The sequence below is a fragment of the Phyllostomus discolor genome, chromosome 1, assembly GCF_004126475.2.
Source record: "Phyllostomus discolor isolate MPI-MPIP mPhyDis1 chromosome 1, mPhyDis1.pri.v3, whole genome shotgun sequence".
Lineage (NCBI taxonomy): Eukaryota > Metazoa > Chordata > Mammalia > Chiroptera > Phyllostomidae > Phyllostomus > Phyllostomus discolor.
In genome coordinates, this window is record NC_040903.2 from 65,059,675 (window position 1) to 65,076,412 (window position 16,738).

Below are 16,738 nucleotides of genomic sequence, written 5' to 3' on the forward strand. Positions count from 1 at the left end.
TCCCACTCCAAAAATTCCTCTTTTAGTGGGCCTGCCCTTCAGATCTCAGTCTCTCTCCTTTTATTTTCTAGCAAGTAACATCAATGTCTATTTGTGATTAAAATAGGGAAACAAAGGGAATCTCCATACAAATAAAACATTCTGAGAGTCGTATCAGTTGGTTTGTCAGTGAAGGGCATATGATATAGCTAGAGAGTCATTTTGAGAAGGTCAGCAATGGTATGTCTGCCTTATGAGTGTTTGTCCCTTCGAAGTCCATGGGAGTTTTGACTTAGTCTTGGAGTACTGGGTGAAGTTGACCAATAAAAATTTACTCTACTTTCTTTCCCTTTCCTCAAGATTGCTATAGATAATTAGCTGTTCCTTTAAATTTATAGTCAGTCGGCTAAAGAAAGGCTTCCTGGCTATTGTCTAAATATCTAATCCTCTTTGCTTTGTTAAATGCTGTCATCTGCAGTGTGAGTCACCTCCTGACAGCCTCCATCTGTGTGTGTTTGGACTCTGGGCAGTGTCTGCAGTGACTTTCATAGGTCTCAGATGACAGGAGATGCAACTTGGAGATAGTGGCTCTTTTCTGGCATTTGCTATGTAGTCTCATCAGTCTCTAGATTCCAAAGTGGATCTAGGTTTTCTTTTTATTTCAATAACATCTCTTGGCATTCTAGTGCAGCGATTTTCAACTGTTGTGCCGCGGCACACTGAAGCAAGAATTTTTAAAACCTGGCTGTTCAGTCAGTCACTGACCTCTTTTCCCCTAGATCAGTGGTCCCCAACTGGTTTTATGGGAATGGAGCTCAGCAGATAATGTGAGCAATGGGGAGCAGGATGAAGCTTCACTCACTCATCTGTCACTCACTGACCGACACAGGTTTGTGCCCCAGGGGTCGGGGACCCCTGCCTTATATTGTCAAGTAAAAAAATGACAATGGCCAACACAACAATAGCCATCTGGTGTGAATGAATGAAAATTATATCTATTTTTTTGTCAGATCGGCAAAAAAATACAATACATTATCTGGTGTGCTGCAGAATTTTAGTAATTATTTTATGTGTGCCATGAGATGAAAGAGGTCGAAAATCACTGTTTTAGTGCATGAGTCATATTAAATAATTACTACAGTAAGCAAAATGTGGTGCACTACATGGAAAACTCAAGTACAAAGCCCTGCCCTCTGAGAACATACATTTTAAAATAAATTAGCCATGGCCAAGTAGCTCAGTTGGTTGGAGTATCACCCCAATATGCCAAGGCTGCAGGTTCAATCCTCAGTCAGGGCACATGTAAGAATCAACCAATGACTGCATAAATAAGTGGAACAACAAATCTCTCTCCCACTGTTTCTTACTGTCTCTAAAAATCAATAAAAATAAAAATAAAATCAATCGATAAATTACAATTGAAGATTAGATCTTGTGTTTGCAGGTCACAGGGAGCCGCTTGGACATGTTGTTTAGAGCCCTGCATCCATGTCACGCGTCCGCATCACAAATGTCCTACAAGTTCATGGAACGCTCATTGTGCCACCACAGTTCTTTGCCTCTTTAAAATCTGTGTAATGTTCAAAAGTTCTTAAGTTACTTTTGGCAAAAACTCTCTTTAAAGGAATTATCTAAGAGAGTATTGATTATTTATGAAAAAGAGAAAGATTTGACAGAAACAATACACAATACTGAAACGTAGTGTGATGAACTTTGATCCACAACTAAAAAGAAGTATCACACCACAAGAAATTTTTTTAGGGTATACTTTCCCCCTTATATTTTCTGAGCATTTTCCCACATTTTTGTTCCTTTTCTTTGAGGAAAAAAAGTGGTATCTCATTATTACAGAAGCATATTGTATGGATAAACAAATTCCTGTAAGAGGCCTTGTGTGATACCTTGAAATGCAGACTTACTGAATTGTGAAGTACTAAGGTAAGAACATAATGGATAACATACACGTTAGAAAATGGGAACCCTTAGGACTCATTAAGTCAAGATTCTGGAGACTGTTTATCTCATGAGAAAGATAATGTTATGGCACTAGAAACATAATTACATCCCATCAAGAAAACCGCGGTCACTGCATAAAATGAGATAATCTCTCACGCTGTGCATTGTATGGAAGAGCAGTAGTTCTAGAGATGCTGCCAGAAGGAATGAACCACTACAGATGAGAAGACAAAAAATCACAGTAATTATGGAAATACAAATGAGTTAGTGTTTTGCAAACAAATATTAGAGGGAGACTACAAAGTGTGAAAAGGCAGAGATATAATAAGATTTGAGAAATGGAGCACAAGATTGGAAACAGGTGTTAGACACAGAATTTCTGGTGCTGAAAGCCAGAGGTAGGCAGAAGCGTGATTCTCCATCTTGCATTTCAGAGCTTTTGACTACTAAGACTCAGAAAAGGCCTGCAAATGAATGATGAAAATCAAGAGCCCAGGAGGTGGGAGCAAGGGTACTGGGGCTCACACAATCCGAATTTCATTCAGTAATGACTGTGGGCTATGCTGGAGTCAGTGACCTGGTGCATGGTGTTAATTTAAGGAAATTAAGTGTACACACATACATATATACATAGAGATGCATAAACACACACACACACATAATTTTTGTGTGTGTATTCATACATCTAGAATGTTCACATTAGCACAACGAAAGCTGACCAAATTAAGTTCTTGTTCTGGATTTAATAGCTGAAATTCAGGAGCTAAGAAGGCATACTGGGAGAGCTGGCCATCATCCTTTCCTGCTGTCCCCGCTGTCTCCGTCAGAGACTCCCCCTGCAGGTCTCCTGTCTCTTGTTCCTGAAGGTCTAGGAAACTCATGGAAGGCAAAGGGGTGCAACATATACACCTCACTTCCACAGGGGATGCAAGTCCAAGGAGCTAACTTCCTATTTCTAAGATGAATTGTAAAACATGGGTTGACAATATTCATCAAGAAATCAGTTCTGAGATCATGAAAGATGGTAAAGACCTACCATATGACCCCATTTTAAATTCCAGACAATATTCACTTCTGACTATGGCACAAGCTAATAGGGCCCTAGAGACACCTGTTCACCAGTCCTGAATGACGCTCCTCAGCCAGTAAATTAAAAGCCTAAAACAAAACAAACCTTCACTCGATCCTGCCTTGTCTTCTAGCGTTAGTCCCACAGCCCTGCTTCCATTTATCACTGAACTTCTTGAAAGAGTAACCTCCACATCATCTCTCTTACTCACCTCCTTCTCATTCCTCAAGCCTTTTCTACCAAGACTGTACTTACTAATTGTGAAATGAGAGCCTTCTGACTAAAATCCAATGGATACTTTTCAGTCTTTACTTCAATTGATATCTGCCACCTGTTACATGTGTGCAAGCCCTTCTGCTTTCAGCATTCTTCTCCACCAGAGTCCAAAATAATGTATTTTCCTGATATTATTATCACTTTGAAAACTTCTCAACCTGTCCCTGAGTGACAGTTCCTGAGCCTGTCCCTTAAATGTGTGTGTTGCCTGGGGCTCTATCCTCATTCTCTTCTCTGAGTGGTCTTACTCGTCCCCAGCTATCACATACAAACTGATGGTGTCTCTGTTTATGTCTCAGTTCAAACTTCTAGCCTGGGCTTCACACTCTTATCCAAGGACCCCACTGGATAGCAACACTTAGATATTCCCAAGCAAAAGCCATCCTTTTCGATCTCAAATCTGTTTCTTCTCCCAGGATCCCTACTTGCTGTATTCAGCATTCATATCACTGTGTAACCAAGATAAACCAGGTAGCCACTCATCCTTGACTCCAGAATTTTCCACTGGGTGGCATAGAATGACTCCCACAGTTATTTGCTTTCACCGCATATTAGACAATTTTGAAAAGTTAGAGTTTATGCGATGTTTGGTCTTTAGACATTATATTTAAAGCATTTAAGTTGAAGTCAATATTTTAGTGAATACTTTTAATAAGGCATTTCACAAAAATATTGTATGAAATTATTATGTGAGTGTGTTCTACTTGGGAAAGAAACATCTCACTTCATGAGAGATAAAAAGAGGAAAACATGGTTTGTTCTCCTATTGTCCTGATGGGCGGCGGAGTGTTATTTGTGTTTCTTGTCAGCTGCCCATCTGTACTGAACTTCTAAGGCTCTGCTAAGCTTCTGCCTACTTAGGATGACTCATTCTCTTCTTGCAATAATATAGAGAGATTTTCTCCCTGAAACAGCATTGATATGCTTTTCTTTGCTATTCTCTGGTTCCTCCTGCTTCCTGTTTTCTGAGTCTTTGCTAATACCTACCTAGATATGAAAATCAAAAGGACTGGTAAAAGGGAACATTCTAGGAGATTTAATCATATTTACCTTTTAATTCTTTTATTATCATCAGGCATGTCAATATCTGGGTTGAATTGGTAATGAAGGAGTTCAGTACCAAAGAGATCATATTCCAAGTAACAGCCAAGTTGAGCAAACTCCAGTAGTTCCTTCTTATCAAGTATAGTCCTAGAGAAAATAAGACAGACTTATTGTTATTATCAAGAGCCTATTTTCTACATAGAGTAAAAGTTGTAAGCATATTATGTACTGGAACATAGTTTAAGTAAAGTAACAGAGTTTTTTAATTGGCTCTTATGATGTGACTATAAAACAGTAAGTTCACTTTGTTACCAGAAATAAGAATTTACCCATCTAAAAGGGACTTTTCCCTTTTAAAGTACTTTGAAACTATGGATGTTTTAATTCCATTGCCAATACTCAAAACAATTTTGTAATTCTCCTACAGAATTGTCTCCAGAATAAGGTCTGTGTGTGTGTTTGAAAATCCTCAGTGGGAGACCTGTGGATTGTGGAAACCATCAAAGAAAATTTGGTATCAGGTGCCATGAGCTAGGGGAGTAAATCAAACCTTGGTAAAACTTGAAGCTAAGGTAAAATAATAGGACCAGTTTCTTATGAAGATCATGGCATGGTTCTAAAATTAATTTCAAAGCTTATGTGGCCCTGGCTGGGTGTCTCAGTTGGTTGGAGCATTGTTCTGTACACCAAGAAGTTGTGGGTTTGATCCCTGGTCAGGGCACATAAAGGAGGTAACTGATCGGTGTTTTCCTCTCACATTGATGTTTCTCTCTCTCTCCCCACCACCTTCCTCTCTCTCTCAAATCAATAAAAACATATCCTCAGGTACATATTAAAAAAATTATGTGAATATCACTGCAACTTTTTTAAAAGGGGCAATACTATATGCATTTATGTTTTGGTGTGCTTATTTTTTAGATACAATTTATAATTTTATGCAGATTTTTGTGAATATCTTCTCATTCAATACATATCTTAGTAAGAATATTACTGCTCTATGTTGCAAGACTATGCAAATGAGTGGGAAAGGAGAAAAATGTAAACAGTGCAGAGGAGTGGAGTCTGGAGCAAGAATAGATGATCTCAAGAAATTCACATTATAACAAGTAAAAAGGAATGCATTAAGTTAGACCCAAAAATACCATGGTAGAAATTCAAACACATGGAGAAATAAAGAAATAAAGTCAATAGTGAAGTGACATTGCAATAGAGAAAGAAAGAAAGAAAGGAAGGAAGGGAGGGAGGGAGGGAGGAAGGAAGGAAGGAAGGAAGGAAGGAAGAGAGAGGAAGAAAATACTTTTTACTGAAAGACAATGAATATGGGAAAAAATGAGAGGGAAAATACACCCCATTAGACATTGTGTAAAGGTAATTATGGACCTAGAAAAAGGATGATTGCTTGGGATCCGAGACTGGCCTGGAGAAGAGTTGGAATGGCAGACCATCATTGTATCATTAGGCTTTGATCTACTCTAATATATACTATTACTTTGGCAACTCCAGTATGCAAGGATTAAAGCACTATTATACATCTATAAATCTCCTTCTAAGAGGTCAAAAGTATTTTCAAAGCCTTTCTTCCTTCTAAAGTATAGAAGGACCAATTAAGCCTCAGTGTGTCACGAGAGCAGGTTTCCGCTGTGCGGAGATGCTGAGATGCTTTCTGGGAGTTCACTATTGACTTTCACTCTAAGAAATCACATTGGAGCTGCCTCCTCTTTATCTTATTCACCAGTTTAGTGTAACTTAGAGTTCACAGTGTTGTTTTAGGCAGGGAGGCTAAAATATCCTCCTTTCATACTTTAAAATGTGCATTAGTTCTGTGCTATTTTCTATGAATACCACTCCTTTTCCATCTTCTTACCATGGAGACCATCTTTTGCTTTCAAAATTACTGTGTTAAAAGAATATGTGTTTTGGTGGAGTAAACATATTCTGTTTTCCTCCCCAAAGAACCATGCCTAAAAACACAGTACGCACAATTAAATAACGTAAGGGGAAGAGATAAGTTTAGTATTTTTCCTTTTTGGTCCATTCACTCAGTTCATTAACTACCAAAATGGACAAGTTACTAGGGTGGGGAGGGGTCAGGGGAGAGGCCATTTGGAGTCAAGAAGGAGAATGGAAGTACGAATAAAAAGTTGGACCAGACTCTGATTTCTACTCCTAGTATCTTTTTCCTTCTATTAGCATAATGCCTTGAGAGTAAATTTTCTAAAATTTAAGTGGTATATTGAGAAATATATTCAATGAAAAGTCCATAGTAAATAACAAGCCATAGAAAAATCTTTAGTCTTAGATCCAATTGAAAACTAAAATAAAGTTGATTATCATCATCATCATAGCTAAGAGTTATAAGAACTTACTGTGTCTAGCATTGTGTACAGTGCTTTATATTTATTATCTCATTCAATATTCTCCACAATCCTATCAGGTCTCAATTTTACAGATGAGAAGACTGGGACTTGTGATATTAAATATTCAAGGTGATATGCTAAAGTATAAATTCACTTCAAGGCTAGAATCTACTCTCTTAACTATCTTAGTTGCTGTATGAATTCTCCTGTGGCTGAGTAGTCTGTACTCAAAGAACATTGACTGTGCACATCATGTGTTTTAATTTTTATTTTGAAATTTAATTCCCTCCCCACAGTACCCTCAAACTGTACTTGAAAATGGAGACTCTATCATCAAAGTGGGTGATAAACTTCCCAAAGTAAGAAAGGATTACTTTCTGGAGGTACTTAATTGCTAGTTCAGTGAGTAACTGCATATAATAGATAGGACTTGACCACTGCAGTTACTTCAGATATTTGAATGGCATGGCCAAAGGAGTAGGAACTATAATAATCATGACCACTGCTTACTTTCATTCCGGGAGCCCGACATTGCTCTGAGCCTCTTATGAATATTAAAGGCCACATATTAAGGGTCCATCTTTCTCCTGAAGTCCAGTGTTTTGTGTCTGATTGCCTGCTTGTCATATCCATTTAGATGTCTAATAGACATATCAAGTTTAACATGTCTCGAACCAAACTCTTGGTCTACCACCCTAAACTAGCTGCTCTAACACCCTTCCCTATCCCAGTTGATGGCAACTCCATCCATCCAGTTGCTCAGGCCAAAAATCTTGTGATTATCCTTGACTGCTTTGTCCACATCTAGCCCATTAGGGTAGACTTTTGGCTCAACTTTCAAAATATGACTGGAATCCAGACAGGTCACCACCTCTCTGATACCCTCCTAGTCTCCAATCCCATCGTCTCTTGCAGGATCTCTGCAATAGATTCTCAACTGCTCTCTTCAGTTCTACCTTTGTTCTACTACAGTCTATTCGAATATAGCAACCAAAGTCTATGTCCACACCTAAGTCAGATCAGGTCTCTCCTCTGCTCAGACACCACTGGTGGCTTGCCATTTCCCTCAGAGAAAAAGCTAGGGCCTTTCAGTGGCCATGAGGCCTTGCATGATCTCTTTGGATGTGGTCTTACAATAGCCTCATCCAAGGAAGGAATGGGGAACAGAAGTATCCAGATCTCCAGATGTCAATTAGATGTAAATGCTATTTATATTATCAGTGTTGTCTGAAGAATATCACTGTAGTAGAGATACCTTTCTAGAGGAAGACTAACATGTTCAATTAGATTCATATAAACATGTAAGCTGCAAGACTAACCCCTGGGAATTATTATCCTGTAGAGCAGCATATAGAAGAGAGTGGGACTTTGAAGGAAATGGTCCCATAGTAAATCACTTAAATCTTACAACCATGTGTAAGGGAGATTTCCTCCGAAGAGAAGCAATTGTGCTGATGTTTTGGATATTAGGAAAATGCATTTTAAAAAGGAGGCAGACAAATTTGCTGTCATTAAAAATCCAGTATGTACAAGCTCACATATGTAAATATGTAAATTATTTTTTACTGACATTTAGTGATAAGACACCCTCTAGATAACTGAACATTCGTGTGTAGAAATTAAGAAATTAATTCATTTAAATTCTTCTTACTGAGGTTCAAAACCCACACTGTTGGGGTGGGGAGCAGATTGTGTCAGTGATCATGCATATTTTTCATAGGAAAAGTCCTGAAAAAAAGCCAGAATTTTGAATGATATGATAATGAAGAGTAGAAGGGGAGAACTAGGTAAAACAAGATTAATAAACATTTAATCATCATCAGGTATTCAAAGCAGCCCTGTCTCATTTAGTCTTTACAAACACCATATGAGGAAAGTATGATGGTCCCATTTTATTGATGAGGAAACTAAGTCTCAGAAAAGTTAAGCAACTCAGGAGTGTGAATAAATACAGATTGTGTTTATCTTCCAAAGCCATGTTCTTAGACCACACTGCCCCTTCTGTGATGAGCACATCTGCCCATCCACAGAAGCTCCCTTCCTTCTCACCTGCACTGACCTGTGGAGAAATACACCCCATCACAAAGATGACTCAGAGCATCCCACACCAATTTTTAACAAGGTGACTTAACCACATTAAATCGACACTCAGTTGGATGACTTTCAGGGACTGTCAAGGTGCTACTGAAGTTGCATTTATACAAGTGTCCTTTTTTTTTCACTTGGAGAAAGGATCGACCCCAGATGTCCAAATGGTATCATGGGAAAATGCATTCTGCTGGACATCTTTTAGATGAGGATTAAACAGAGGTCCTGCCCCTCTCAGGCATCAATGATCTCCAAGCTCTTCTTGTATAAGTGTAGGTGTCAGCCTCAGCCAGTCCTGCTCATTCTATATTCTCTACCTGTGAATAATTATGCTGTTTCTTATTCCAGTCCCCCCAGTCTTTATGATAAGTACTTTCCACTTCTTGCCCTAAACAGTCAGTGAGGTGGTTTGTGAGATGCAGAGCTGCTGCATTTCTCCCTCCTTCAAGGTGCATGCAGTGATTGCATCGCATTCCATATCATGGGATTTCCCAGGAGGCAGATGAGATTGTTGTATCAAATGTTTGTTCTTGTCATTCATATTATATTATTTTTCTGTTGCACATTTTACATTTTTGCTCTTCAACTAATAAACACATTCTGTCTATATAAGGAACCAGGCATAAATTTATAATAATCACATTGCTGTTCGCTAAGAAAATGGCAACTAAAGTGATTTGGCTATCTTTGTTTTCAGAATCTGGTCATCATTTATTAGTGGTTTATAGTTGGTACTAAAATGCAGGACAGTTTGTTCTCTTTTTCATAAGATCTATATTCTAGATCTTATCTAAGTGCTGAGGGGTTTAGTTTAATGTCAACAGGTGCTCTGAGTGGGAGCAAGGAAGTCTGTGTGAAGTGATAATTTAGACCAGGGTTTGCAGGCCATCTAGGTAGAAATAACTAAGGAGCGGAAGAAAGGATGTGATGCATGGCTGTGATCAAAATGACACTAATGCCTAACATTTATCTTGGGCTTTATAGTTTCAAAGAACTCTCATACATTCACACACACCTTCCTGAATTAATTCACCAAACATCTGCTAGCTTGTGCCATCAGCTACTTTGTGCTAGCCTCTGTGCTGGGAATACAGGTATGAATGAGAAATTTAAGCTGCTGTTTTAAGGAACGGGAAATATAAGGAAAGAGAGAGAGATATTTAAACTAATAATACAATTAAGTATGTTGAAAATTTTTTATAGTATGAATAAATACAAGTATTATGAGAGAATAACTAAAGGAGTGACTCACTTGAGTTGTGTCTTGAAGAAGACTATTCAGATGAAAGTTGGTGGGATTCAGGTGTTGCGTGAGGGGTGGATGATTTAGAAGAAAACTGTTGGGCATGGGGGAAGCTTGGTGTTCCTGAAGATAAGGATGTAATTATCAGAGCTAAAGTATATGAGAGAAGAAGCATCCATCCATTCCTCCATCCAATAAGAAATTGTTGGTCATCTACTTACTATAAGATACGAACTAGTAAAACTGACAACACACAGTCCCATTTTTTAAGAAGTTCAGTGTCTATAGGGAAGAGACATGGAACCAAATAATTGCTTTACAGACCATACTGAATTTAAGAATAAAAGTCCTTCTAGGAAGTGGGAGGACATAGCAAACACTGCTTGGTTTGTTCAGGGAAAGCTTTGTAGAGAAGGAAACCTCTGATGAGCTTCATTTTGAAGAAAGATTGCTGAGTGGATTAGGAGAATGGTATATTCACAGCCAAGAGACTAACTAGCTTGTGTGAGAAGCATGTAAGAATAGTCAGTGCAGCACACTCAAGGTCACTGTCAGTGTGGCTGTAGCCCAAATTCTGTATCTCCACTAGACATACTGGGAGATGAGGTGGAGAGATGGGTGGGGACCAGGTGACCAAGACATTTGGATATCTTGCTGAAGGTGAACGGGAACCATTAAAGAGTTTGAAGTCAGGGTGGAGGACAGTAATCAGATTTGCATCTGAACAAGTCAGAATGGTGACAGGCTAGGTCAGGGAGCACAGCTAAGGATGTGGTTCCCTTTTGAAGTGGTCCTGTTCAGGTGACAAACAAGGGCCTGAATTAAATTAACAAAAAAGGATGGACAGGAGGGTCTATATTTTCAGATCTGAGTGAAATAGACAGGTCTTATACATGGAGGTACAGGGCAGGGAGGAATCTAAGCTGACATTTGGGTGAATAATGCTGTCATTAAGCAGAATAGGGCAGGCAAGAGGAAGAGGAAGTGATGAAGCACTGTCCCCATTTTGACAGCGCTGGAGGAGAATCAAGGGCATGTTTTGGGCAGTAGACGAGATACTGGTATCCTTAAATGGTACCAAGAATACAGGAGGACCATATTCTGAAACTCGTAATGAACTAGTGAAATAATTATGCCACATATTAACACTATTGTATAAACAAAGAAACTGAAGCTTGAATCTTTTCAGTGATCAAGAACTCAGGTATTCTGGCTCCTAGTCTAGTGCACTTTCCCTAACTGCGCTGTGACTGTGTTGTCATCTTGTCATTCATCAGCCATACCAATCTGTGAACTCCTGAGCCCAGAGGGTGAGTCCCAGGAGGGCAGCTCCACTGGAGACCAAACTAGCTCAGGGTCTGACACCGGTAGAAGCACAGAACACATGTAACACTAAAAGTTACGAACTTGACCAAATAATTTTTTAAATTGGTATACAGATACAATAATAAATGAATGCTTATATACAACTGATTTATTAAACACAACATTGAATTATAATGACTTATTAATATAAAAAATTATTTACCACCTCTCCCCACTGAATTCTTCAATGTTTTTCTAATCTTCACCCAAGGATGTGTTCACTGTTTTTTTTTAGAGAGAGAGACATGGATGTGAGAGAGAAGCAATCCTATACGTGCTGCAACTGGGGATCGAACCTGCAACATTTTGGTGTACTAGGCAACACTCCAACCAAATGAGCCACCCACCTGGGGCTGAAATCCTCAATTTAAAAACAATTGATATTTGTTCACATAGTGTTATAAAGAATTCTTTGTTATTTTAAGAGTTTTTCAACAACTACTCAAAAGCATTACTAAACTCACCTAATACTATTCATGTAATAATATAAAATGAATTTTAAAATATTTATAATGCAATGTCTAAAAGAAATGAATACATAACTTACTATAATCTACTAAATTAAATGTTAATATAATTCTAAAACACTCCTCCTGTATATTCTTATATTGCAAAAGGCAGTTCCATCTTTATTATAAAATCTGAAAAATTCTTAATTGACAAATTTTAATTAATGTATTTTGTCAAAATAAAAACTACTATATAGAATGCTATACATTTAATGATGACCTAAACATTGACTATGGTTAAAAGTATAATTTGCTACTTCAGTGAAATATTTACCAGAATCTTTGGTTTCACACACACTCAAGACACTTAGTTAAGGTGGCGCATTCACATTATACACTAATTTATCCCCATTTCTGTAGGCACTTTAAAGATGCATGTATCTTTCTGTGCCAAGGCATTACTTCTATAGAGCAGTCTTTTCAATATTAGAGAATAACTAATGGGAATGAAACTATAGAAGAATAATTCAGATTGCCATGCATTCATTTCCCTTTATCTCTATTTGAACAAGCATACTTCCCTTCCTGCCCCTCCCCATCATTCAGTTTCTCTGACTGCTTGGGTCTGTACCATATAGAGATGTTTAATGACATCATAGGAAGGAATGATGTCACACTCAATATTATGACTTCAGTAGACGCTTATGCTAAAAGGAACAGATCGCTGCAAGAAAGAGAAAAACCTTTGTTTGAATTAGACTAAAAGTTGGCTCTGAATTAGAAGTCAGCTCTGAATTGTGAAATGTAATTAAAACTTTATATCAATATGCATTTTGTGGTTTATACACCCCAGGAAGACCTTTTTACCATATGAACTTTCCAACTGCCACACAGCACAAAAGAGGCTGCGTTTTTCATGTAAGGCGACACACAGTTCAAGGAATGATGGTATTGAGGAGAGTGAAGATAAATCTCATAGACATGGCAATCCTATTTGTTAAAATGTCACATTTCATGGGAATGGTGTCAGAGTCATGAAATATTGCCTTAGAAGAAAAAAAATGCTAGGGAAGGGTATGTTGGGTATAATGTGCCTGTGCTGGCCTGGGCACGGGCTGGCCTGCCCAACTGTCTCTGTTAGAGAGTACAGTTTGGGATAGTCGACAAATGTCAATTACAAGCATGACTTAATTGTCTTTAATCAGCTGGGTGGATTTTGCACATTACAGAGCTTTGCTGCATTTCAGTTTGTCAAACATTTGTCTGGATTTTCTTCTTAAATAGCTCCTGTCTTGAAAGGAAGTCCAAGATCAATAATCATGGGGGGAATATGCATAACACTTAAACAGTTAAAATGAATTTTTCTTAACCTGTGTTGACAGATGCACAAAAGACTGGGAGGATTAAGTGACCTGCTCAAGGTCACACAGCAAGTAAGAACTAGAATTAGGCATTGTGACCCCAACACCCCCTGTTTCTCACTGTCCCCTGCCGACACAGACTGGCCATTGCATTAATGAAAGCATAGCTGCTGCCCATGTCACCACATGTTTTCAACTGCCATGCATTCGGGGTTTGTGTTTCTGTGTCAGTGAGTGCTCCGCAAACCAGTGCAGATTTTTGTGTGAAATGTAGCCATAGTCATACCCAACTACATATACAAGTAGCCACAATGATATGTTTAAAAGAATCAATTTTTAATATTTTCCTGTCATCTGCCATCATGATAAAAGAAGAAATGCCAGTGGACATTAGTGCATGGGAAAAGGGAAGGGCTATTAGTAAATATTTTCTTTGAAAAAAATTCACTTTCTTCTCAGGTCCCTCTCTGCTTTGTTGCCTGAGTTAATTTCTTTAATTTCTCATTCTGTGATTGGATCTGAGTGGATATGACTAGATAAGTTGTCTTTACTGTACTTATTGTGCACAATGTACATACTGTACAATGCACATCACTTCTTTCACTGTATACTATACACTATGCACATAATGCATGCATATGCACAGTCCCAATAATAAACTGCTAAGAAATACAGCACCATATGCACAGAATTCTAAATGTTTAAACCATGTCACGTGTATAATATTCCAATTGTTTTTTAGTGCTACCATACTATTTAGATATATAAAGATGTTTTGCTTGATTTAAGTTTGTCAAATATTTGCCTAGAATTGTTTTTTTAAGTATTTCATGTTATTTTACTAGTACTCATAGGAGTTAAAAACGTACAGTTCCAAGGATACCAGATAATCATTTTATGTAAATTTTCAAAGAAAAACTTGAGGTTAAGAGTCACTATAATTATAAATAAATGATCATTTTGAAGGCAGAGAATGGGTTTTGCTCCCTGCTAACTCCCATTGTCTGGTTTATGGTGATTAGGCATTCAATAAATATCTGTGGAAGGAAAGAAAGAAGGGAGGGAGGAAGGGAGGGAGGGAGGAAGGAATATCCCATTTACTTCATCTAATTGAGAGCATGAAAAATGTATCAAAATTGTATACTGTAAGGAGCTGGGTGGATTTGGCATGGATAATCAAGTGTAAAGAGAATAAAATGTGTTATTAGGCCATCATCTGTGTCTCCCCTTCTTTGTCAAGAAACCCCTGGGTCAAATTCCACAGGGAGCAATTTTCAAACACAAAAGATGTGGTATATTCCTGAAGTTCATTATCATTGTGTCCCTCCTCAAATGCTAGACCCTAGACTTCCACTGAAGCCCTTTAGTTTATTAAATAGATAACCAAGTAGAAAACAGATTGAGGCATACTACCTGCCTGGTGCCTCCTGAGGGGCTCAATGTGTAATCAATAAATATTTAGTAACCAAATACTTTCCCACCTTGCTGTTTTACCCAACTTTCCTTGGTAATGAAAGAATTGTGTTGTGATACAATACCTACAGCTACTCGATAGAATATTTAGGATAAAACTTCCTTGGAGATGAATCACAAAAGACTATCTCTGGGGTGTATTCTTAGATCACGGAGAGCCCATATTAGGCCAGGGCAGAGTTCCTGCTGTGATCATTTCCCACCTGGAATTGTGGATAGGGTTTTAACAGGTAGTAAAATTATAATAAAGGATTAAAAGGCATAAAGCCTTTGTGGATTAAAAGCCTGAACAGAAATAGAAATGCCAGTGTTATTTTCCGATAAATGTCGACTTTGGGTGGCCATACCTGTCAAGGGCAGCCCCCTCTGAGGTTCCCTAGGGTTAAATCCGCAGCAGTCCACGGGCACTGCCACAGGCCCACATTTCTTACGGAGAACAGATGGCGAGGGGAGGGCCTTATGCAGAAGCCGATTTATCTTGTCAGGCTGTTATCTCCAGGTAAATGACCTTAAGCAGGTCACACATGGTCACATGACAACAGTGTGGTTCAGAGGTGTCCTAAGGGAAGTTAACTCTTCTCTCTCATGGCTCCAGGTGCTCCTTTCTGACAGGCATAGGGCAGTGCATTGTTGTTGTTCTTGTGTGTGTGTGTGTGTGTGTGTGAGGGGAGTGGCATGTCTGTGCCTGTATTTTAAGGCAAAATGCCCTATGCATGAAGGCTAGGGAAGATTTATGTATTTTCAAAAACATTTAATTGCTTCAATGTGATGTGGACATCCCAGAATATTTTATTTCATATTCTCAAATGACAGGAATTCGACCTGTAGGGGGATAAATGAACAATTTTACAGGTAGTCAAGGCCGCGTGTCAGCCCTGCTGGAAAGCCCGGTGTTAGAAAGGGGCTGTGGGGCAGAGCCAGCGCCTGGACTTCTACGTCACAGTCACAATAGCCCGTGGCTTCAGAACCTTCTCCTTTGTGCCTGAGAAAACATGGTGGGAGGAACAAAATGAATTTTTTTTTCCTGGGGGCCTTGTTTTCAGGATGCTTTTCTTTTTGTGTGTCATCTGTGCATTTTGCTGCATGAAATACATGCCCTTTTGTGATTCGCCATTGTAAAGTGAAGCCCTTGCCCTTTCAGTAAAGATCAGATTGTGTGTGCAGCCCACAGACCTTGGCGCGCCTGTGAAAGGCTGACCTAGTCCAGCTTCAGCCCAGTAACTGTCTTGCTGTGAACAGTCACATCAAAAGGCTAAAGTTGCCAGCATCTGCCTCCCAGATTAATTTTTTCTGTTACGTTATTTAATTTGTTTTTCCCAATGTGCTACTTTTTCTAAAGCCATTTTCACCAGTTGCCTCTCCTCTGAAATGTTCATCTTTTTATATATTTCTTTGCCAGGCACTGGAACCCTGAACAGTCCCTAGTAGAGACACAGAATGAGTGGCTGTTCTAGAAATGTTCTCAGGGTTTCCTAGGATGCTCAGAGCTTGTCTGATGTCAGATCGACTTCTCCATCCCATCTTGAGCATTGTTTAAAAGAAAATGCAGGTACATGTATATGTGCATATATGTATACATATATGTGTTGTTTGATTCTATGAGCAAGGGATATACATCTATATTCATTTTGTATTGATTTTATGAGCAAGGAATAAATGTATATTGTTTGATTCTATGAGCAAGGATGCTCTACTCTGCTAGGAGTTAAAGTTGTTTCACAATTTCCAGTGGAAACTTATTTTCTCTTAGTGCTAAGCATGATTCTCTAACTTACCTACCTGTCTAACTATGAACAGATAGGCTAGGAAGACTCTTCCTTAAGAATCACTGTGAACCAATTTCAGGCAGCATGGCAGACTAAACATTCACAGAAAACCTTCCATGATAGTATAAGTAAAATACTCAACAGTGAAAGGGGGGAAAAGATACTTTTAAATGCTTGGTTCAGCTGGGGGGTAAGTAAAGAACTTGCTCAGGGGCAGAAACAAGAGAGCAGACAAAATGAGAAGCGAGGGGAGCCCAGAGCTACCATTGTCTGGGGAGTTGAATGGGCCCAGCAATAGAGAGCCAGGGCTGG

The 16,738-nt window shown here is 38.7% G+C and overlaps 1 protein-coding gene across 4 annotated transcripts in view; it reads right to left on the minus strand.

The window, feature by feature from the left end:
• PTER (phosphotriesterase related) overlaps nt 1–16,738 on the minus strand; it is a 60,580-nt gene that overhangs the window by 2,068 nt on the left and 41,774 nt on the right. For all 4 annotated transcript variants that reach the window (XM_028508194.2, XM_036023872.1, XM_036023863.1 and 1 more), the window contains one exon: nt 4,331–4,471. In XM_028508194.2, the coding sequence (XP_028363995.1) occupies nt 4,331–4,471 (141 nt within the window). The remainder of the gene's footprint in view (nt 1–4,330; nt 4,472–16,738) is intronic.